Below are 24,821 nucleotides of genomic sequence, written 5' to 3' on the forward strand. Positions count from 1 at the left end.
CACCTGTTCATACGTGAAGAGCTGAGTCTTGGGAATATCTTATTTACAAGAATAATCTACAGCCAGACAAGCCTCCAGGGTACTCAGTCACCAATCCCGTCCTCATTTATTTCACGTACTTGGAAAGGCAAAGCACATCAACTCGCTACCTGAGAGTAGAGGGGAAAAAATCTTTTAATCGTCATTTTTTGGGTTACTAACATTTTGTATAATTGTATCACATTTCAAAACAAGCATGGGCTGAGGAGGCTCAGAGGGTAAGAGTATTTGCCGAGAAAGCATGAGGACCTCAGTTCAAATCTTCAGCAATCATCTCAAAAGTTAGTCACTGCCACATATGCATCTGTAACTCGAGTCCTGGAGGAAGGGGCAGAGGCAGAAAGGGTGCTGGGACTTGCTGGCTGCACGCTTAGCTCTTGGATTATCCATCAGTAAAATTCTGTCTTCTTACTCACTACCCTGCTTTCCCAGGGCCTTGCGCATCACTGCTTAGTGTTTATTTCCTTATTTAGTAAATATATATATATATATATATATATATATATAGTGATGACTTAAATTTCTCTATCTATCTAGATATAGCTATAGATAGAAAGGTAGAAAGAAAGAAAAAAAGAAAGAAAGAAAAAAGGAAGGAAGGAAGAAAGGAAGAAAAGAAAGATATTAAACTTTTGGCACAAATTAACTCTATAGAGAACAGTACATTTAGTTGTGACATAGTCATATATTTGTGGAGCATACTTGGATCTGATTCATGATGAGATAATTATTAAAGTGGTTAAATTAAAGTCCTGACTCCCATTTAGGTATTATTCCTGGATGACAGATTTTAAGAATAGATTCATGGATGGAAGAGATGGCTAAGTGGTTAAGAGTCCATATTGCTTTTGCAGAGAACTCAAGTTCAGTTCCTAGCACCCACATGAGGAGACTCTCAGCTGCCTACAACTGTAGTTCCAAGTGGATCGGAGGCATCTGGCCCCAGCAGGGAACCATATGTGTGCACATATCCACACACATACACAAAATTGCAAAATATTAAAATATTTAATATAAATTTAAATATAATAGTAAAATATGTAATAAACAAATCCACTGGCATTTCTGCTCCCCACTGCTATCACTTCAGCTCCATCAACTTCTGAGCCGGGCTTACTCTGGCTGGGTGACAGCCATAGCACCTTCTTCTCCTGGTGGGTGCTGATTATTTTGTCTCCCTAGAAAATGGAACAGGTGACTTCCTGAGCATCTGACCACTGCTGCTTCTTCCTTAACTTTGAGATGTGGCCCACAACGTAGCTCAGGCCAGCTTCAAACTTTCCATCTTCCTGCTTCAGCTTCCAGAGAGCTGGGGTGATGGATTTGTGCCACCGTTCCCTGCTATACCCCCAAATCTTTGAAGGGAAGGGCTTGGCAGCCAGCAGCCTTTTTTCAAGTGACTACTATCTTGCATCCTCCATTTGGTTATTAATCTCAATGCAGAACAGTAGCTTTTGTCTTGTTCAAATGGGGGTCTGCCTTCTGCAAAAGACTGCCAGTTGCAAAGCTCCCATCCTATGGTATGCCCCCAAACATCTTATTTGTCTTGATATTTCTCTCACAGAAATACATATGACAGATAAGGAGTCACTGGAGGATGCGCTTGCTTTGTGTCAGACAGATATTAAAACAATAAACTATGCTGCCCTGGGATTTGAGCACACACAAAGCCAGAGAACAAGGCTGAGATGAGATGCTTCGGAAAAGCGGTGAGGCAGTTGCACTGGGGAAATTCCCTGGAAACACCAAGGCCTGTGATAGCACTGAGAGGAAGCACTTTTTAATGCTCACGTTTGCTTAAGAGGATCAACCGCCTGGTGTAGCTCATATGTTCAGCTCCTTGACAATGCCCACTCATTCTCCAGCCCCGACAGGGCTAGCAGAGAAATCCTTCAGTAGTTTGAGAAGCTTATGTTGAGAAGTTTATATTTTAAGTGCTGTTCTGCACTTCTCTGCTTCCCAAAACTACAATGAATTTAAAAATAGTAAGGGATTGGGCCATTCCCGGTATTCTCTGGTCAGATCTCTGCCTATACATGTTCTAGAGGTGAAAACTTAAAAAGACGCCTGGTTCCTGAAGGGCAAAAGAGGGCAGTGTGATATCACAGTGTAGGTGTACAATTTTGGCAGATTGAGATTTGTAAATTGAGCCAAGTGTGCAGCTAACCCTAAGGCCCCCAGGTCTGTAGACCTGCAGAAGAGCAACAATGAACTAGGGATGAGAGATGTGTATTTCAAGAGCTGGAAGAGAGATTCCAGGGCCTCCCTGCATGGATATTCTGATTAGAGAAACATGAATGCACGTACAGGGCCCCGCCTCCTCCTCAGAAGCAAATTTCCCCACCCAGGATAAGGATGTCTGGAGGAGGAGGAGCTTGTCTCTTGTGGAAGGAACGGAACCTGCCAGAGTTCATATCCTCCCAAGAATTTAAACGTTTGCTTTATTGCTAAGGGAACTTTCCCTAAATCATGTTATCAAGCACAGATAAAAGCCAGCACAGGCCAATGTAGGCAGAGAATTTGAGCACACTGGCAAGTAAACACAGCTTTAGGCCCAAATACCCCAACTGCACACAGACATTGCATCAATCTTGGGTTTTGTCTTCATGCCATGCAGGCTTTTGATACCTAATTTCTTTGTGGAAAAACAAGAAAGAGCTGGGAAGACAGCTCAATGGTAAGTGATTGCCATGCAAGCATGAGAACCTGAGCTCAGGCCCGAACACACATGTAAGGAAAGCTGGACATGTTGGCACATGCTATGATACCAGGTTCGGTGTGAGTCAGGAGAGAGGCAAATTCAGAGAATTTGTTGGACGCCCAGTTTGGTGGTGATGTTGACTAGTTCCAACCCTGTGAGAGACCCTGTCTTAAAAACACAAAACACCTATGGAATGACACCCGGAGGTTACCTAGCCTGGCCTGTGCATGCTCGTGTATTCTGCCCCTCCACCCCAGCCTTCCACGCAGCAATCGCCTCAAACTACCGTGTCCTAGTTTCCACTAACACGTCCTGGTTCCCATCACTGGCGTCACAAAATCCTCACGGCACTCTCCCATAACATAGAGAAAAGACGGGGGTTATAGGCAGCATGATCTGCCTGTGTGGTAGCCGGGATGCCGCCGGCTGTCGTCTTGGACACTTACTTATATGTGGGCATTAAAAGAAATGACGATGTAAGTTTTTTCCAGACTTCCGGAGTCATAACCGCTACTCACAAAACAGACTGACTTCCCACAGAACCTAATTAGGAAGGTTGTGTGTGTGTGCTGACTGGACAACTGGACACTCTCCAAATGGCCCTCCTTCAGTCTGTCTGTAAGACGGCCTCAGGATGCCAGCCCCTGACGCAGGCATGCGATCAGCTGCTGCAGATGGCACCTGTCCTACAGGTTTGCTTTGGGTGTTGATAAGAGGCTTAGACTCAGTTTTTGTTTTTGCGGGGATTTTTGTTCTGTTTTAAGTTAAATGCAGCCACTGAAAGGCAGATGGCCTCAAACCCTGACAGACAGAACAGCTCCCCTCACAGTGATGGCTGGGTGTGAAATGAACACATGCATTTGCATCTCATACCTGTCTTGTGAGTCACTGCCAGCCCCCCTCTAAGGACCTCAAGCTCAAGAGCTGTAGCCGCCCCAGAGAAACATGGGAAATCCAGCCCAGCATAAGGCAGCTAATTTATCTCACTTGCCCTGCTTCCTACCTTGAGAGGCAATCCATCGAGCTCACTGTTCCGGCCAGCTGTTAGATAGATCATGAATGATTTAACAATTGAACCTTTACTGTATATATATGCACTCGATAAAGTCATTATTTATACAAAGTATTTGGTTTCTTTTTCTCCCCCCTTGGCTTCCTGGGGGATAAAAAAAAATAAAACCGAGTTGACACTGGTACTGATTCCGTCAAACTAAGAGATTATGGCAAATGGCTCCATCTAAATTAAAATAGATTCCAGCTTTTCTGTTCCCTCCAACAACAGAGAGCACTTTTGCAAATGCCCGCTACAGTGCTGCCAAGTTAAACACTCCAAGATGGAGATTCATTTCCATTTTGTTGAATGAAATGTTACCAAAATCTTGCCTGGGGGAGGTCTGTCAATGCCTGTGAGTCAGAGAGATCACAAGGACCTCTTCCACAGAAGGTGTGGGACTGCAGCCCCCACAGCCTGGCAGCGCCCGCTATGCATCTGCTGCATTAACCCTGCTATTTGTAGCACAGGAGAGAAACATGCTAGGTTACGCAGGAAGTGGGAACAGTGGGGCAGTTAGTGAGACCAAAGCTGCATTCCTGCTCAGCCTCACACAGATGAATGATTTGAGAATATTCCTGTGCATGGGTAACGAGTGTGGCTTTTGTTCTGCCTTTCAAAATGGGCTGTTTTGGGGTGAAAAAATCCTTCTGCTTGAGCAACACCAATCCTGCGATCCAAAACAAATCCCGCGTGTTCGTTGTGCCTGGTTTTCTTCTAGCTCATCCATTTATGTACGAGCAGGATAGTTATTTCAAACCAAGCTGTGGGTGAAATGGTATGTGAGAGTGGAATTAACAAATCAGTTACATATAGGACAATAAATGCAGCAGCCCTGGGTGGTAAATTAGTTTTATATTCAAATCGTCCCAGCTTTTGAAATGAGTTTTATCATGGGTGTGAGTGTGTGCGTACCTGTGTGTGCACATATGTGCACACATGTAGAGAATAGAGGTGGACTTAAGCATCTTCCTCTGTCTTTCTTCACCTGAGTTTTTGAGACAGGGTTTCTCCCAGAACCAGAAACTCACTGATTTGGCTAGTCTGACAGACCAGTGAGGTGAGGCCCAGGGATCTGTCTGTGGCTACCTCCCAAGTGTTTGGATTAAAGGCTTATGTCACCGTATGGCTATTTAATATGAGTTCTTGGGATTGAACTGGGATCCTCCTTGCTTGCAGGATATTCCTCTACTGGTAAGCCATCTCCCAGGCCTGCAAATATATTTCTTATTCCAATCTTTCAAACTCAGAAGTTGTAGCAGAATTGAATTACCATGAACTTATAATAACTAGATTTGTGTGTACAAATGAGACCTCTACTGACATGGCCCTAACCCTAGTTGCTACTTATACATCTCAATATGCTGGATAGTTTATGTATATACCCCTGACGTATATCCAGATCTGTAGATAAATTCCAGTAGGGAGGGGAAATAAGATACTTTTAGATTTTTATCAATATAAATGATCATCTCTGTGAAGTGCACCCAATTAGTGGAAGAGCATTGAAGCTTTCGCAAGTGTCTTGAAATATCAGACTATAAACACACAGGGCAATGATGGCATAGTCCCTCCCCCAACAAGGAATATACTGAGATCTTCAGGAAGTTTGTCAAAGGAGTCCCCTGCTTTCATGATGGATTGGATTTCACCCAATGCATGATGGATTGAGGCTGAATCTGTCAGATGAGCTAAAAACACAGCAGAGGATATTTCAGCTGTGCAGGGAATAGGAAGAAAGCCACATTGGACTATCTTCCAAAAAGAGAGAGAGAGAGACAGAGAGAGAGAGAGAGAGAGAGAGACAGAGACAGAGACAGAAAGCACAGTAGAAAATGGACTGGGTAATACCTTGGGGTTGGATAAAAGCATAAGACTCAGGGGCTCAACTTTGGAGAGGAAGTTGCAGACTTGTTCTAGACTCCAAATCGCTCCCCAAAAAGCAAAAAAGCAAAAGAAAAAATAGCAATCCTCCAGATTCATATGGTTTCTTGAAGAGCTAATGGGTTAATCTGTGCATCTGGCAATTAGCAAGTGTTAATAAAAGCTAGCTGCTATCGTGCAGTTGAATCTCTTCCATCTGATAATGGAGTCTCACAGGCTAAAATTCTGCCAACTGTGATCACATCTTTGCTAGGATTGCTCCAGTTATCTCTGCCCAGGGTTTAGACAAGTGAGATCCAGAATCTCTCAGCACTGGCATCGTAAGTAAACGAGGCTTTGTCCTTGGAGTGAACCACCTGCCTAGGCCGCATCTTAAGACTTCCAGATTCACGGTTAGGATTAGCCACCCAGTCCGTTTTCCCTCGAACACAACTGCTGCAGAATCTGGCGATATAGTCAGAACATTTCAGTGATTTCCTTGTGCCAGAACATTTTGTCCATGTTAGAGACACAGTAGTCCCCAAAGTATAGTTCTCAGGCTAGTCTGATGGAGAGCCATAGAAGGGTGTGTCAGTCAAAAAAGCAGCAAGAAAAAAAACTATAGGGAGAGGAAATATGACTGTGGAGGATGTGGTGGTATCAGCATCAAGGGACAAGATGTGAGAGATGACGTGAAAAGATGGAGCCCAGCAGCAGAACAAAATTTGCCTCATGGAATCTTCATAGATGAAACAAAAGGAAAAGAATCTGCCGGAGCCACTCAGAGGCAGCAGCCACATGAAGCAGGAGAAAAATGAGACATCTCAGTCTCCCTTCCAAGTCTAGCTGAAGTAAAGACTTAGATCAATACATTTTGCCTTGGCAGTCAAGCTGAAACGGCGTCAATGTGCCCCCTCCCCACCTCCTTTCAAGACCACACATCTCTCTCCAAGTTCAAATTCTTGCCAGTTCTTACAGACACATCCTAATCAGACCCAAGCAGCCTTAGAAACTTCTGGCTAATTTGGATTTGACTAAAACTTTTGTACCATGACTGTTATGTAAAGAGATTCAATTATGGTACGCAGTGTTTTGTGAGTAACTACCGCCCATAAAAAGTTAATTAATCAGGCCTGTGTCAATTTCCTGGTGCCGTGTCAATTTGCTGCAAGGTAATTAATCACTAATCACCCACCAGCCAGCCAGCCAGGGACAATCCACCAGCCATTTATTGTGCCCCCCCCCATAAATGGCCGGCGCAGCCAGCAAGAAACACATCTCGCCTTTCACAATATTTTTATCGACGCTCTCGGATGCTGTGGTAGCATGCGGCAACCAGCCTCTGCAGTTCAATGGAATATGAATATTAAAGAAAGGAATGAGTGGAGATTTATAGGGCATTGCGTTTCTGTTATGTCAGGTTTGAGATTAAACCAAGCAAATGAACAGTGAAAAATTACTCTTCCATGTGGGGAATGGTGATTAGAGTTGTACATTAATTAGAAATTTTTTTGTTTCCCCACTCAATGCATTTCAAATGAGGATGTCCTATAAGGAACCAGTTTGTCCAAAATGTAGATGTATTCACTTCTGAGCAGCAGCGTTTAACATCATTTATGCTGAACAAGAGTGGACCCCAAATGGAGGTTTCAGACATAAATACTTGTGAGTGAGAAGTACCAGAAATTCTGTAGACTAAGCAGCTGTTTGGGATCCTTTTGTAAATGACAGAAAGAAAAAAAAAATCCCATTTCTCCCAAGCCCTAAAATTACTGGGTTAAAAGAGGACCTTTCTATATTAACCTAGAACTTAATGCGCCCTACCATGTTCCCTTTGCTACCAAATTCTGCTTAAAAAGAAGTGATGTGGTCTCGTGTCAACCCTGTGTCCCAAACCAGATTGGTGGACTTGAATTTTGGATTCATTTTGAAAACAGAAGTTAGTATTTTTGGCCATTTGAAAAAAAATAATCCGATTTTTAGACCTCTCATGGAGATGTTTACTGCACAATGCCCTGCCTCTCAGGAGCTAGGCGGGCTGCTTATGGCACCCCAATGTGTCTGTATCATAATTTATAGTCTGACACATGAAATGTGAGTCCCCGCCACAAGGGATTCCCCGAACCTGCTGTCAAAGGCACATCTGCACCCCTAAGTTCAAGCATTTGAATGTTCCCCACCATCCATGGTCTGCAGAATAATTCGCCTACAGGTTAGGGTGTGCATTTGTGCTTTTTTGTCTTGAAAGGATGGGAAAACCAGCGAGGCTTCTGGATGCAAGGGGGTAGAAGGCACAAGACAAAAGGAACCCACTCTGATGGCAACACCTTTACCAGGGCATCTGGCAATCTCATGCAAATTCAACCCAGCACACAAATGCGAAGAATAATTGCCCATTAAAGCGGGCTGTATATTTTTATGGCTCTGTTGCAGAATCTGCCCCCTGTCGGGGTTTGCATCTGCTATTCTTCTGCCTCTCCCAGGCTCTAAAACTTTAATATGCAGTTTATAACCCTCAAGTATTTTCCACTGGCTTTGTGTTTCTTCTCGTGGGATTTCCAGGCTGGTGAAATTATCTCATTTGTGTTTATTTTCCAAGGTAAGCACCATGTTCATAAACGAGATGAAGAGGGAGAAGGTACTAGTCACTGTAAATACATGAACGTGAAGCTCATTGAAGGTGAGAGCTTTGTCTTTGAGGGAGACATAGGCAGGAAGCAGTAGACACTTCTGTAAATGTCTCATTTGGCTGGTTGATACACCGAAATGTCTTCCATTTAAAACCCTTGATTTGCCTTGATGCTTGAGTTTCACAGAGTGCCTCTTTCTCCTTCCCTTAATCTTCTGTTCCACTGAGTATCCACAGTGTAGGAAGACTCCTATTTCCAAGGGCGAGGTGACACCCCACCCCATGTACCTGCTGTCATCCATCTCTCTATCTGAAGGGCTTCGGTTGGGGCTGGGTGGAGCTGGAAATGGAGATATGTCAGACACCTAGAGGATTTTTGATTCTGCCCTGTGCTTTTCTGGTGTTCCATCGCAGCTTATGAGCTAAATCCAATTTTGCTTTGTTGACACCCGACTTTCCAAACTTTGATTCATGCTACACAGGTTTAAGAGGGTATGTATGAGTTTTCCCTCCCTCATCTTCTCCACCCAGTAGGAAATCCAGAATTGAATTCTGCATCCACAAATCAACCTGAATGCTCCCTTTGTCATTTAGTGGTGGTTTTATTTAGGTGTTTAATAACCTCAAGTTATCTATGGGGTAGGGGAGCCAAGGCAAAAGTTACAGTTCTAAAGATGCCTGTAAGTCGACATCTTTTTGTTTTTTATTTTGTTTCTTTGAGACAGGATCTCATTATCTAGCTCAGGGTGGCCTCAATGTTTGCAATTCTCCTGCCTCAGCTTTGTAAGTGTTGGGATTACAGGTAGGAACCACCAAACCCATCTTATATAGAAAGATTAGCCAAGGTGACTTTTATGTGTTTTATTTTAATGCCAGCTTACTTGATTACAGAAATAGAGAGGATATGTGTTTTTTTTTTTTTTTTTTTGGTTTGGCCCTACATTGCATTTACCAATCATTTTTTATCTACTTAATGGATGTAAATTCTTGAACCAAAGTGTACATAGATAATAAAATATTTTTTACTAAGTAAGATAAGTGTTGCATCATGAAGGAAATGAATCATTGAGAGGTATTTCCCTCTCTATCTGTAGAATATATCTGTGCCTGGATTATCTGCCAAGGCAATTGCTTCAAATACACACTGACCACCTATCAGCATTTGTAAACACATGCCCAGTCTGCAAGTAAGAAGCTTTCCACCTTTTCTGTCCTATCATTATAGATGAAGCCTGATGAAAAGACGTGTTCTTTGTCCTTGAAACTGAAGTGTGACTTTGTGTCACATGATAGCTATGCTGTCATCATCAGTGGTGGGAGAAAAACATTGAAAGAAGGGAAGAAACACAAGCAGTGACTCCAAAAGTCCTATCATATGGATAGACATTAACTTGTTTGTTGCACGGAATTGCTGTGCTCAGGGAGAGCTGTTGCTGGGCAGGAAGGACATTGTTTATGGGCTGGTTGGATGGAGTGGCATAGTAGCTTGTGGTAGGTACTACCTATCTGGGAAAGTTTACCCAGAATAAGCAACATCTTGGGTGTAGAGTCAGTGGGAGGGAGTGTGCATACCTGTGGGTAAACTCGGGTTCTGATCCTCCTGAAGAGCCAGGCACCTCGCTATTTTCAGGCAGGGTCACTCATGGTCTGGGACTGACTGCTTAGGTTAGGCTGGCTCGCCAGCAATTGTCAGACATCCAGCCCCCACTGCACTTCTTCAGTGCTGAGACTAGATGCCTGTGTTTTGTTTTAAAATATGGATTCTTAGGCTCAAAAACCCAATTCCCTGTGCTTTGACAGCAAGCACTTTCCTTACCGAGCCCTAGAACCATTTTTGAACTATGCTGTCTACCCTAAAATCAAAGTGACTTAAATTGAGGATTCTTCTAAATGTTATGTTTATTCAAGCAGTCTTTCTTTCTGCTGGAAACTTGTGGATTCTGTACTTAGTAGCATCTGTGGATCAGCTCAGCATCCCTTAGGACCACAGTAGAGATGATCTTTCTAGGGCTCATGACAAACTCTATCACTTGTGCTGTTTGTTTATTTGTAATTCTGGGCAGCGATGGGAAGTAGACAGTGAAGAAGAGGGGCCATGCTCCCCTAGAAGTAAGGAGGCAGTTAGGTACCAGAGAATGACCAAGGTTGGGGTGGAATTCAGTTACGTACTCTTCCAAATCAAAGAGCAGGGCAGATGGAGAGCCCTACCCTAATGGAGCTGGCTCTCTAGCACCAAACAAGAGTGCTTTCTTCTGTCTTCATACAATCCAAGCTACTTGATTAGGATGTGGGAGGCCCAGAGCTTCTGTCTTCAGAAAGAAGTTTTATGTATGTGGGAGCATACAAAGGAAAGATGAAAATGAAGAAAAGAAGCAATGAAAGAAAAGAGAAGATGAATATAAAAATGGAAGGAAGTGGGGGGGGAAGGAAAGAGGAATAGTGGGAGGGAGGAAGAGAGGAGAAGGAGGCAGGAGTTAGGGGAGAATGAGAGGAATGGGTGTCCAAGCACTATTCCCCCCCTTCTTCCTTCCCTCACTTTCGTCACATTCTCTAGTGAGCTTTGCTCAGCAGAGCCAGAGCCTCATCTCAGTATCTCCAGGTGGCAGTTATCCCACCCGAGAAAAGCAGAGGGTCTCAGAATAGAGACCCGGCTCTGCACACTGACCACGCTTGCTGTCTTCATTCCAGTGTCGAGCTTCTGCTTCACGTGGCATCTCGTCTCCACAGCTGGACCCTCAAGCAGGCTCATCACCCGAGGGAGAGCTGGCCTCGCTCCTGTGGCTCCATAGCAGGAATGGGGGGGGGGAGATAAATGGGTCAGCATTATTACTAAGTGCCTGCACACAACAAGCCAGCTGCTCAACCAGACTTAACATTTCTCATTTTCCTTATTTTCAAAATGCAAAACATTCTATGAAAAATTTTGTTTAAATAATGGTGAAATGGAGTCAGGGATGGAAGCATTCCCAAGCATCTCCCTGTCCTGAAGTGAGCATCTCTTGTGTTTCATAGCCCTAGGCTTGAATGAGCTCAGCATTTCCTGCTTCCTCCATTTCTGCCATTTTGGTTGAAACTTGGGTGCTGGGGACTAGCATGAGAGTTTCATAAGCTTGCACAATTTGTTGATAATCAAAATCATAGAAACAGTCCAACATAAACCTCAGGCAGAAAAAGGAAGATAAAGTCCATCTGGCTTTGTTCTGCAATCTTAGCATTTTACTCATGCTGCAAAGAAAAGTGCCATAAAAGCCCCTGTTCAAGGATGTGGACCAAATTCCAGACCATCACTGACAGCTGATCTTCACTTCAAGGGAATAATCCCTGCTAAGAATGCATGCAGAACCATGGAAGGCCCTGGCTCACCCACCACATAGGCACAAGCCCACTCTTATACCTAGAGAGAAGGCTTTGCTCTAAGGCCTCCAGAGTCACGGTGGCACCTCCTAGAGAGCAGGTACTTCCTGGGGGTTCCTGCACACCTTTCCGACGTACTTTCTAATTTTCTTTTTGTGCTGCTCCCACAACACTCACCCAGGTGGGAAAGACTCTCGAATGTAAGATAACTGGGGCAGAAGTCTTCTGTCTGAAAGTGATGGTTGGAAGGGGTGTGGGTCCGTCCTGGCAGTGTGGATACCAGGTGGAGAATATCTTTAGTGTGGTATAAATGAGTATGCTCTCACTTGGTCAGAAGCCCTGCAGAAGCCTGGGAAAGAATTGGGTGTGTGAGGCTGTTACAGACTTCCTATTGTGCCTCTCGTTTCTGCTCCCTGGGTCCCTACTGTAGCTTTTACAAACAGTTGTTTTTCATATAAATTTTCCAGGAATTCAGTCTCTGTATGGGATAAGGTTTGGGGTACAGTGCTTTTTAGGTGTGCTGGGGAGTCAGCATAGGTAGCACTGTGAGGCTTAGCAAGAGACTGGGAAGCTAGAGGCAGATTCTTTTCCTAATGGCTGTTTGGACCTTGCTGAGGAGTTCCTATCAGCATGTATGGGTGGAACGGCCACCCGAGAGGAATTTAAGACTTGAGGAGTTGCCATTCATCGTTCCTCTCCCAAGTCTTCATCACGCCTGATATTGTGTCCCTAGACAAGAGAACCCAGGTACCCACTTCTTCCCAACAGGTAGTTGTCAGATTCCTATGTGCAGATACAGGCATATGTGCACTGATGCTTAGGGGCTTATGCCATGCTGGTAAACCATTGAGGACATAAGCAGTTTTCACACTCACAGCACACATCTGCAAGAATGCCTCAAACAAACCTTCCTGGCAAAGACCGAGATGCTGTTCAAGGGAGGAGTACTAGGCTAGCAAGAATGTCTAAAGCCTTACATTCCAACCTAACAATTTCCCCCACAAAAAGTTAAATTTGTGACAAGCCAGGTATGAATATAAAAGGAGTGTAGAATATGAATAAATATAGGGGGAAATTATGAGAAAAAATAATTAACTCTTAATTCAATGCAGTTTGGCCTCCGAGACAACTGCCAGGAAATAGAAAAATGTGTGTATATGTGTAGATATACAAATATATGAATATTTGCATACACACAAATAAGAACATATGCACACACATGCATATGTATATATATATATATATCCAGGATAAGAGGATATATTCAAAATCATGTCTATACAAGCACGTTTTCCAAAAAGCTGTGAGGTTTCTCCTGTCCTTAGAAATTCTCTATAAATGTCTGTCATTTCTTATATCCTCATGGTCAGAAACCGCTGTCATACCCAAGCCATACTCACTACGTTTGTTTCCAGTCTTGCTGCTCTGCTGTTTGCCCTTTGAATCTTACTGAGAAAGGGTAGACCCGGCACAAACAGGGCTGGGAAAACGGTCCTCACCAGACTACATGTGCATCTCACGGTATCCTGCTTTTCCTTCTCCCCTCTCTCCCATAGTGCCTGGCTTTCCATATCCAGCCGCCACTGCTGCAGCTGCATACCGAGGGGCCCACCTGAGGGGCCGCGGCCGCACCGTGTACAACACCTTCAGGGCTGCAGCGCCCCCACCCCCAATCCCGGCCTATGGCGGGTAAGTGCCGCACCCTCCTGGGAGGGGGGCCTCCCTGCACCTGCTCTCTCTCCCCAGAGGCACGGAGTGTTTGCGAGCGCATGATGGTCTTGACCACCCCACCAGAACCTCCTCAGCATGCAGCCTACCATGCGCCTGCTGCAGAGCACCTTGCAAAGAGTGTTGAAAAATGAGTGTAATTTGTCTGGTCATGGTTGGTGCCTTTAAGCATTCTACGTGTCACATGTTGTTATGTAAATTCTCTTTGAGACTGAATGCTGGAGAACAGAGAAATGGTTACAGCCAGAGATGTATTTCTGATGACTGCAAGCATCTGGTTATTAAGGAGGTTGGACTACATTTACCCCTTGAATTCAAAGGGACATGAGGTTTCCCATACATAAAAATCACTGGGGTGATCTTGCTCCCCTCCCGTACACACTTTGCACTCCCAGGCAGATGAACTTTTGCCTGAGAAGATTAGGTGTTGAGTCACACCCAACATTCCAGACAGGAATGAAATTATAGCTAATTGGCCTTTTACTTACATTTTCCAAAATAGCCCAGCATAGTCTTTCTCCTCCATAGGGAAACTGAGAATGGATTTGTTTCTTACTGCCAACTGAGGCCTTCTGTGATTGGATGTTGTTACTGACGACTAAAGATCTAGGAATGGTTGGGAAGAGAGGAAGGAAAGAAGGAGGGAAGGGGGATGGAGGCAGGGAAAGAAAGATTGACTAACATAAACCACCCAGAAATGGCACTTCCTCCATTCTCCATTAGGGATCTTGGAAGAGCATTCCTCCACCTCTGGGCATGAAGAGAGAGGGTGCCTCTGAGGCAGCAGCAGGTCTAGGATATTTTTGATTGGTCCAACAGGGTAGATGCAGGTGATGGTATCTAGTGGATAGACTCCAGACATGTTGCTTAAACATACCATGGTCCTTAGGTTATCCCTACTCTCAGGGCAAAGCATTGCCTGGCTCACAGTCTGCTTTGTGCTCCACTTACTTCTCCAGATGCATAGATGATTCGGTTATACTAAGGACAATCTGGTATGAGCTTCTGCCGGCCAAGGACTAGCTTTCTCATTTACAGAAAGAATATGTCTGTGCTCGTGATCATATATACAGGGTTAAATGCATTTTCTTAAAAGCTTTGCGGCATCCTTTAGGAAGCCTGAATTACCCCAGCTCCCTCGCTGTACAGATGACAAAGGAAATACTCTTGTTATTTATTCATATCCCGCCCACTGCACAGAGCCCATATGAAGGGTGTGAAAAGCCAAAGAGCTGAAGCAGGCTGGAGACGATGCAGGAAGGAGGCTGGGAAGAATCATCAAAACAGGAGCAAAAAGGCAAGAGGAGGAGGAAGATTAGCGCTAGTCAGTGCAGGGCTTCTTAGTGGGTCAAAATGACGAGAGAGGCTGGGGATGATTACAAAGTAAGAGACAACCAGCTTTACTGTCTCCCATGCCCCCAGTGCATCCATCTATCATCTAAAGGACCTTTGACTCTATAACCAGTACAATGCCCACCTAGCATGAGCCCATTTGATACATGGGTTATGAAAAATATGGCAGTGCAGAAACAGCTAAACAACCATCTGGGTTCACATTAGTGCTAAAGAAAGATTCGTGCGCCATACCTGTAAAATGACACTTTATTCTGTCTGGAAATCTTCATCTTAGTACATGGTAATTGTAGCTTCTCTGTATATATACTGACCCCTAGACAGTATCTCATTACGATATTGAAAAGGAAAAAAATTAAGTAAAATGATATGGCCTATCTTCCCATGAACAGTTTGTAAAACCCCCAACATAACCCACCTGCTATAAAATTGGAATTTACTAACTTATAATGAATGTGCTCTTTGCCAGGGATAACCATGCATAACTAATTAATGCCATGTTTGCCAGGGAGAAGGAGGCACTTCCAAATGGCACACGACATGTTTATGACTCTTTTGGAAGGGACGAAAATGTGATATTCCAGGAGTCCTCTTAAGTGTCCTGGTTGCGTTGGTGACCTGTTCCCTTCTGCTTCCTTGATAGTGTCATTGGTCTATACAGAACACACAACAGAACACAAATAATGTCAAGTACCGAGGAAAGAGTGTTCGTTTAGCTGAACTGCACTCAGGGAATGACCTTATGGCCGAAATTCTGGAATTAGAAGTTAAAATAGAATTCTCAATGCCGGAAGCTGGACCAATAGCTCACTGACTCAGAGCAATTGCTTTGCCAACATTAAGACTTCTCTTTGAATCTAACCCCATGTTAGAAAAAAAAAAAAAAACTAGGCATGGCTAGGCATGCCTGTAATCCCAGCACTGGGAGGATGGAGATAGGCAGATTCTGGGAGCTCTCTAGCCAGCAAGACGAGCACAAAAGAAAAAGCTTTCCAGTTCAGTGAGCCCCTGTCTCCAGATAGTAGGGTAGAGATGGTAGGAAATGCCATAGGCCCTGCCTTGCCCTCCATAGAAACTCACAGGCACACTTGTGTGCGAGCACCATACACACACACACACACACACACACACACACACACACACACACACACAAATTATTAATTAGGTAATTAATTCATTATAAAAGATTCTCCACATGGAGACCTAAGGCTGGTATCAAGTATCTGTAAGACACAAAGTACTGGTGAAAATGGAGATTTGGTTAGGTGCCTGGTTCCCCCTTTCCCCTCTGTATTCATTGGCTTAGATTACAAGGAAGGTGAGCCATCTTTTGAAGAAAACAACCTGGTACCGAGAACATGGATGTCCCAGAGGAAAGAGTTACCTGATTCTGAGTTGACCCAATGAGAAATGATGCTGTAGACCCAAGCCTGTTCCCATGGCCTGACCTACCAGATGGGAGGTGGTCTGGAAACTATGAATTCCCAGAGCTGCTCTCTCAAAAGTCCTTTGGGGGAAGGTTTCTAGGCTTGACTGACATCTTTCCTCCATCCCCATTCAGCCACATTTTGTGCCCCATTGTCTGCTACCTGTAGCACATTCACAGGAATTTCTGCACGTGAGATCTGGACCCCGATATACAAGCCAACTATTGCCATTGACGTGATAGATAGTAAGACAGAGGCCTGTTTACCAAGGAAGAGTCCTTAGCTCAGCATGGGTGTTCAAACAAGGCTTCCCAGAAGAGAAGATGCGGGTGACAAGATCATGTCCATTTGTTCCAAACTGCCATAGTAAGATCCTGTCCTGTGAGGACCCATATACCCAGCCATCTCCATCTTTTTTTCTGCCATTGCCTCACAAAATATATTTACTAAGGAAGAATTTTTTTCTTATTGTCACCAAATGAAGTTGCATCTACCTACAACCTATATTTTATACTCCAATAGGAGTCTATGTTACTAAAATTTACAGCCCTAAAAATGTTCTTTATTCTAGGTCCACATGGGCTTACATACTTTTTCTCTCTGATAGAAAACACACACACATTCACTCACTCACTCACTCACTCACTCACATACACACACACACACACACACATTCAGTCACATACACATATTCAGTCACACACACACACACACACATACACACCCTCACATTCTCACACTCACACATGTGATGTATAACAAAAACTTCATAGCTACCTCTATGGAGCCCAGGATAATCCTTGAAGGGATCCAACGTTGATATAAGCATCCAAGGAAACTCATTAAAGACATTCCTATCTGGATCTGTTTTCTGCCCTCCCAGCAGTTAAACTTCATAGATTATAAAGAGGTCCTATTCTGTTTTCTGTGGTATACCTAAATAGAACAATCTGGAAATATCAACATATGATCATCACTCCTGAAACAATATTGCTGCCCGTGGACAATAGAGGGATCAAAGAAATAAGCAGACAACACTAAACACAGCCAGCGACTCGCTACCAGCTGCCAATAGTAAATGAATGAGACTCTGGAGAGTGAATATCGGATTTTACCACCCTGGAAAGCTACAAGGAACACAGTGCACTTGATAGGAGAGTAAAGCACGCACCAGCTCCGTAGGGTTGACGAAGGATGAAATAGGAAGAGTCCCACAAGGTTACGGCTCAGTAAGACCAATGCTAGGACATGTTGGCTGGACTGCAGCTAATCTTGTCGAGGTTGATATGACTATTGACGTTTTTGTAAGTCGCCCATGCTCCCCTCACTCAGTGCTCCCCCCTTCCCTTTTAGGCGATGCAGGGTTAATCTTGTGTCTCTTCCTTTGTGGATAGTTCACCTCTTTAGTAGTGAGCCCCTGCACTTCACAAACCTCATATTACCCCCACAAAGCACAGGCAAAGTCTTAGGGAGAGGCACACCAAAGTTTGTGGATTCCATGTACTAAGCATAGTACTTCATTTAGTGGACTTTCTCAGAGTTCATTGTATAAGGCTTTTCCTATTTCTCCCTGTCTTTACTGACATTTTGTTGGAGAAACCACAATGTCCTATCATCCAATGAGTCATATTCATGAGAAATTCTACACTATGAAGTTGCCATTTAAAGTAGCTTGCAGGCTAGCAATATAGGTGGAATTGGATACACACTCATTAGACTCAGCACAACATCTCATAAAGGACACAGCGGCTAACCCCATTGCTTGAGGAGCAGCAGCATAGGCGTTGGTTTACGACACGCTAAGTAATTATTAAGTAGATGTTTATCAAGTGTGTACTATGTATGTTGCATGGTGATATAATATATTGTCCTTAGGAAGCATTCCAGGAAATGTAAACTCGCTAAACATCCAGCACTGGCTATGGGGCTTTAGTCTTTGTTCTATGGTCTTTATAACATGTGTTATTTTTGTTGTTGTTGTTGCTACTACAAAAGGTCACACAAAAGCATCTTAAGGAAGCAAGGAATGCTTTATCATGGCACACACAGGATACAGTACACCACAGCAGGGAAGGCAAGACAGCGGGAGCGTGAGGCCGCGGCACACGCTGCAACCTCAGTCAGAAAGCAGAGAGGATGAATGCTTGCTCGTATTCTCTTGGCTTTTTTCCTTTCTGTTCATTCTGAGACCCCAGGACCTGCATTGCCCACAGCCAAGATGGTTCCTCCCACCAAAGTTAACCAAATCTAGAAGTTTCTCAGAGACATGCCCAGAGGATTGTTTTGAGGTGATTCTAGGTCATGTCTAGTTGATAATCTATTAATCATCTATTAACCACTGCAGTCTTTTATTACTGTGATATTCCGCACATGCTCTAGTAACTTATTAGGGTACTTGCACACACAGCTTCTAGAGTTACCTGGAAAAGTAGTTTAGGATAATTCAGTACCACCACAATAAAAATCAGACAGCACCCCAGGGGCAAGTTTCTTAAAGTTGCCCAAGACCACAGCCATAGGTTCCTGCACAGCAAGTAATGAATCCTCAGCATCCAACACTAGTCCATTCAAGGGTCACCAGGAAGATGTGGATCCAGAGTCTCAGGGTCCTGTGCTCAGACACCAGCAAGTCCCTGGGAGCCTGCCACCTCACACATGGGAATAATAATCAACCCACCCTGGGCACAAGAAAGGTGTGTTCCATCCCACATACTTGCACTGGCTCCAGGGAGGGCAGGACCTGCACAGATTCTTTTGGTAATCCTCTCAAAAATATGTACTTTCCCTGGGAAAACGTGCATATACAAACACATGCACAGTTATGTACAAATCCCAGTGTGTGCATGGAGCCACCTGATAACCATTCTAGACAGTTACATTTGAACATATTCAAAAATGTAATTTATTTTCCAGACAAAAAGGTCAGTCGAGAAAAGAGGTTTTAAATGTCTTTCCTACAAAAATACATTTGTGGTTGGCATATATACCGTTCCACAAACAGATTGCTTAGTTTGGGGCACCCTCTGCCTTTGTTCCTTCTTGTCCATCCTCCTTTTTTTTTAAGTAAGCTAATTTGCTATAGTGCGATCGTTCCCTGCTTGTCTCTATCCAAATATTTAACTACCATGATTACTTCCTTAAGAAAATGAGTTGTGCATTTGCATCATGCTTGTGCAAAAGCATATTGCAGGCCTAGAGTGATTGACAGGCAACACAATTACCTTTGCATGACTAGACAGACCATTTCTGCATTAAAATAGGACTGCATCTGCTCTGTGCATGACAGCAATTCCCTTCTGCAGTGTGGGAACCGTTGTGTATCTATAGCTGCATACACCACATGAAGCTCCATCTTCTTTTCCCACATATGTATCTGGATTTTAATGCACCTGTTGGCTGAGGCGTTAGAAAAGCACTGGGAGCCATTCCCGGAAAGGATCATTCAGCTCTGCAAGGGCTCTCCCACACTCACCATGCCTCAAGAGCAGCACCTTAGCAGCTGCAATGACACCGCATTTGCAGAATGCTCGCCTAACGTGCATACAGTCCTGGACTTGATCCTTAGCATTGCAAGGCCTGGCATAGTGGTTCACACCTGTTTTCAAAGCACTGGGGGAGCTGAAGCAGGAAGATCAGAAGTTCAAGATTGTATTTGACTGCATAGTGAATTAAGGCTTGAACTACCAGCAGTGACATTGCCCAATACCTGAAAGAAATACAAATCCTTTAGCTACCCACTCTATCCAGATCTATTAAATCAATAGCTCTGGGCTGGGTATAGGGCCCAGCTATCAATATTTCAGTTAGTCCCCCAGGTGAACCTTAGGCACATTGAAGTTCAACCACCACTGCCTGCCATGTCATTAAGAGTTTCGCTATGGAACGAAAATACTTGGGCTAGAATATTTATTAGTTAAGTCAATTTATTCATGTCTAGGAGGGAATGGGGGCCTTGTCCATTGTGGGGGTGGGGGAGGATGGTAAGGATCACAGGGTGCTTTGATGGGCCCATCTTAGAGCAGTCATCCTGAGAACCTGAGTCATCTCAGGAATGATACTTGTGCTATGACTAATAACTTAGGGGAAATAGCAGTTTTGTAAAACTGATAGCCCATTCCTGGAGGTTTATTTTACTCTACCAGTAAAATGAGGATGGCTGTATCATCTCATAGATTCCCGGGGTTATTAACATCATGAAGGTTATATCACTCACTGTTTCCCTTGTGCCTCCAAAATATACTTGGCACAAGTGAGCAATCTTTCTCATTGTGCTTGGTAACAGATGAAATTCTTTGCTCAGAAGCCACCACTTTCTAAAGGGCATTTGGGACCCAAAGCCACTAACTGTGCCCTTCCTCCAGGCCCTCCAAGGATCCAGACACCTCTAACCATGGCTCCTCACACTTGCCATTCTTTCTGCCTGCCTGCAAGTCCTTCCAGGTTCCCCTGGCCCTGCCTCTTTCCTATTGTTTGCTCTTTCATGGTGCCCCCATCTTCCCATTCTGCAGCAAAGGCTGCAGCTGCGACTGCAGTCTGATGCATGGCTGTGGCTGCACTTCCCCCTCTGGGGACTCTAGACCTCTAGAGAGCAGTGGTGGGAGAGACTCACCTGCGATGGCCCAGCACAGTGCTTGGGGGAGAGGAATCCTTGCAGTGCAGGAAGACAATACTTGCATTCCATTTGTTTGCTCTTGTCAGAATGAGGAAGCTTGCCCTCAGTCTCCCTTCAACTCCACATCTCAGAAATTTGGGGTATCAGAGGATTCAGAATAACTTTCTATCGCCCATGGTGGAGGGCAAACCACAGCAGCTGGGCTATTTGTCAGAGGAAAGGCTCCAGAAGGCAAATAGCACAGTGTGCTCTTTCTTGGTGTCTGGGAGCTCTTAACACAGAGTGATGGGGAGACTGTCATGGCAATGACCCCTATGCACAAGCAGTTTCTGGAGGAAGGAGCAACCGCAGCTCAGCTCTTCCTTATCTCCTTGGCAGAGTAAGACCCAAGTCTCAGTCACATGACATGGGTCTCCACCCCTGCTCTAGGCTGTGTGCCCCTGAGCCTCCTAGGCCTAGGTTTGGCTTTTCTCTCTATTTTCTACAAAATAAAGCAGACCTTGCCCATCCCGTAGGCATTTGGGAAAATGCAAGGCTTCCCGTATTTACATGATTAATATTTTTTTAAATAATTAATATTTATCCACACCCCTCTAGTTTTCTCTACTGGTAGGATCCAGGATTGTTCAATCTTATCTCTTTTCTTTTCCTCTAACGTCAACAACCGTTAACAGCTGAATACACAAACAACACAAGCTTCAAACCTCAGGCCCCCAACAACAACAGTAATAATTATAAAATAAGAAGGTAGTGTCTCACCAAGAGGCTTGTGCTGTCTTCAAATTAACTATACCCCTGACTCTAAGCCCCAAGTGGAGACATCATTCTCTGACCAATGATTAATTTCTACCTGGAGCTGACACAGGAAAGACTCTCTGTCTTCTGCTCCTCTCTAGGGAGTGGATACCATCCTCTGGATACATAGTTATTGTATGTCTTCTGGGCCTGAGATAAGAAATTAAACCTTAGATGAGATGCAATAGGTGGAACTCCTATGAGAGCAGCCTCGATGTCCAAACAAAGCATAGGCACAAATGCCTTTTACAGTGGGAGGAACCTAATGAGCGGCCTAGATAGAGAGTCGGACACATGGACTCACATGGAACTCAGCTTCAGGTAGCCTGGGTCTAATTTAGAGAACTTATTGCCTCAGTGTTAAACATGCTGAGCATCACTTCCAAAGCATCACCTGGCTAAATCCTATACCTCTTTGCACGTGTGTGCCTTGAGGTAGCCCCTTGGCTACCACTTTTCCCATTTTGCAAAGAGTTAACCAAGTTCAGCTGTCTTAGCAACTTTGTTCCGATTGCGGAGCCATTTGCCGGGGAAGCAGCACTTTGATATAGATGTCTGTGTTTCTGCACCTTGCCTGCCTCTTCAGTGCTGATCTAGCTGATTTTGAATGAGGATACTGGTAGAAAAGACACTGGCAACCAAGTGGTAGCATGAATAAAGGCATGATGGCATGGAAACCTGGCACAGACGTGGTCTTAATGAAGCAAAGGCTCGAGTCTGTGCTCTGGGGCCCCGAGTAACTATCTCTTGCTTGCCTGCTTTTCATCAGATCTGTTCTAAGGCCCGTTGGTAGGAGCTGACCTTGCCTCCTGACCCCACAACAGACAGTGTCTTTTTACGTTGCTAATGCCAAACACAGATTCAAAGCCTGCTCAAGACCCTACACACCTCAGCCTGCCTTTTGGATTAGGGCTTAGCACTGCTTGACAAGTGCTCCTGTGTACTGTAGCCCACCAGGATCAAACACAAACAACAGCTGAAAGGCATTCCCACTGACCTCCTTAGTGTGTGACATCCCTGCCACACTTTAAGGATAATGGTCCTTGGGGGTTTGCCAATCAGTTCCGAAAGAGCTCTGGGAAAGAAGTGCGCTTTCGTGTTCTCCAGCAAGCCAGTGTCACTGCTGTGTGTGCGTGTGCATGTGCGGTTAGGTGATGAAGTGCTCTCTCCCCTGGCTTGAATTGCCTGGCTTTTCTGGGTGCTCATTCTTCTCATGAAATCCTTTCGAATCAAAGTTGTGCTTCTAATAGGGCCCTGGCTTGACTCAACAATGAATTCGCTGATTCTCTGCCTCATAAATCACCCAGAAATGTCATGGGGAGATGCTAGGGGAGGTTACTGATGACTACCACCCTCTGAAAGCAAAAGTTTAGAAACGCAGCCTTTTGTACCTAGGGTATCTGCTGTTCTCACAAAAGCCTGCGAGGTGTCCAGCGTACATATGGCCTTGGTAGACCCACTCAAATACTTAAGTAAGAGAATGTGTGTTCCTATGAGTTTCTTTGCCTTGCTATTCCAAGGAACTCAGAGAAGCCCAAGATCATTCTTTGCCCCCTGGAAGTGGCTTCCTGGGAATTCTAAGTCCAGGGACTGGGTGCACTATGCAAAGCTTCCATATAGTTAGGTTTATTTAGTTATAAAGTAGAATCTTGCCTTAGCCTGAATATGATTTCTTTGAATACTTACACATACACAACCGAACCCCCCCTCACTCACAAATATATAAGGCCTTGATGCATACAAACACATATATGCACTCCCATACATTTGTGCATCTGAAAACATACATATTTTGCACACATGCATATCTGCATATGTTTACACACAGATACACAGACAGGTTTTCTGTTATACTGACAATTAAAGTCTGACAGAACTACCACAGGTAATGCTACTGTATGAAATGTTGACAGAAGAAAATATCTGACCCCATCTGAGCCACCTGGGTGCCCCCTGAGGCCATTCAGTTCTAGGGCATCATCAAAGTGTTCTGCTCTGAGTCCCTGCCCTTGCAAGCCCATTCTTAAACAGATGCTGGGTTTTGTGTTTGTTGGGGATGGGAGCTGGGGTTTGATTGCAAACTTTAATATTGTTAAGACTCTCAGGCCTGTGTAGGTCACTGGGAAATGCACACCAGTCCTTTTTCCTTTCTAAGCCATGCAATGCACCTTCTTCTGAGAGTGGGAAGTTCATTTTGGTGCCCAAGCAAAAGCACTGTGACCCTGGTCCAACATGGAACCGCAGCCTAAAGTTCCCGATTTGATGGACAGCTGTTGTCTCCAACCTCCTTAATCAGTTTGCCACTCTCCTCCGTTCCTGTGTTTCGGATCATGAGAGCAGACTAACCTGGCCCGTGCGGGGGTTGGTGCGTCTGCATGGGGAACTGCACTAATCCGAATGTTTCTCTTTGTGTGTGCATCTTTACAGTGTTGTTTACCAGGATGGATTTTATGGTGCAGACATTTATGTAAGTATTCATTAACGTGCATGTCATCCTCCTTACCTCCAGGAGTCATTCTTTATACAAGTTTGCTCTGAACTCAGTGGGGACAGATTACCCCTTCCTGGTCAACAAGGAGTTCCCACCGTAGTGTGTCTTTCAAGGTGATCATGAGCTCAAAAGACATGCGACTTGCTCTTTGAGGGGAATTAATGACTTGGACTTGATCAACTTTGGAACAGATAAACACGACTGCATCTATTAGAAAAGGTGGTTTTTCTCTCTTGCCAAATTAAAAGCTCCGCCCACAGCGACATGCTCTCTACCGTTCTCAATATGCTCTCTGTGTTTTCAGTTTGATATTCAGAACAACAGCTGTAGCTACCAGCTGCTGCGAACTGGAAGGGATTTTCATGGTTGGTAGTTTTCCATGCTTTCCTTATAAGTGTAATTATTTATCGACACAGTGCTAGGAATATTGCGTTTCTCTCTTTTCTTCAAGCACAGCACTAAACCCCTGCCATGGCAATGTGTGGGCCTGGAGGGTCAGCCCTCTCCTCTGCAACCCTCATCCTCTCCCCTCTCCGAACAGTTCTCTGGGGTGGAGCTGTTTGCTCATCGGTCCCATCTCATGATACTCCTCTTTAGAAAGATGTGTCTCATCTTCAGAACCGCAGTGAACCTTCCCTGCCCTGGTCTAGATCCCAGGGCCGCACTGGTGTGATGAGAGAACCTTGGAACAGAGTTTGAGCTAAGTGGGCCGCAGAGGAGTCCGTTTTCTAAATCTCTCTCTCTCTCTCTCTCTCTCTCTCTCTCTCTCTCTCTCTCT

General features: G+C 44.5%; 1 protein-coding gene across 15 annotated transcripts in view; it reads left to right on the forward strand.

Moving 5' to 3' along the window:
* Positions 1 to 24,821, forward strand: part of Rbfox1 (RNA binding fox-1 homolog 1) — a 1,689,477-nt gene that overhangs the window by 1,616,612 nt on the left and 48,044 nt on the right. For all 15 annotated transcript variants that reach the window (XM_026780390.1, XM_026780381.1, XM_026780380.1 and 12 more), the window contains 2 exons: positions 13,194 to 13,326; positions 23,980 to 24,019. In XM_026780390.1, the coding sequence (XP_026636191.1) occupies positions 13,194 to 13,326; positions 23,980 to 24,019 (173 nt within the window). The remainder of the gene's footprint in view (positions 1 to 13,193; positions 13,327 to 23,979; positions 24,020 to 24,821) is intronic.

The sequence above is a fragment of the Microtus ochrogaster genome, chromosome 7, assembly GCF_000317375.1.
Source record: "Microtus ochrogaster isolate Prairie Vole_2 chromosome 7, MicOch1.0, whole genome shotgun sequence".
Taxonomy (NCBI): domain Eukaryota; kingdom Metazoa; phylum Chordata; class Mammalia; order Rodentia; family Cricetidae; genus Microtus; species Microtus ochrogaster.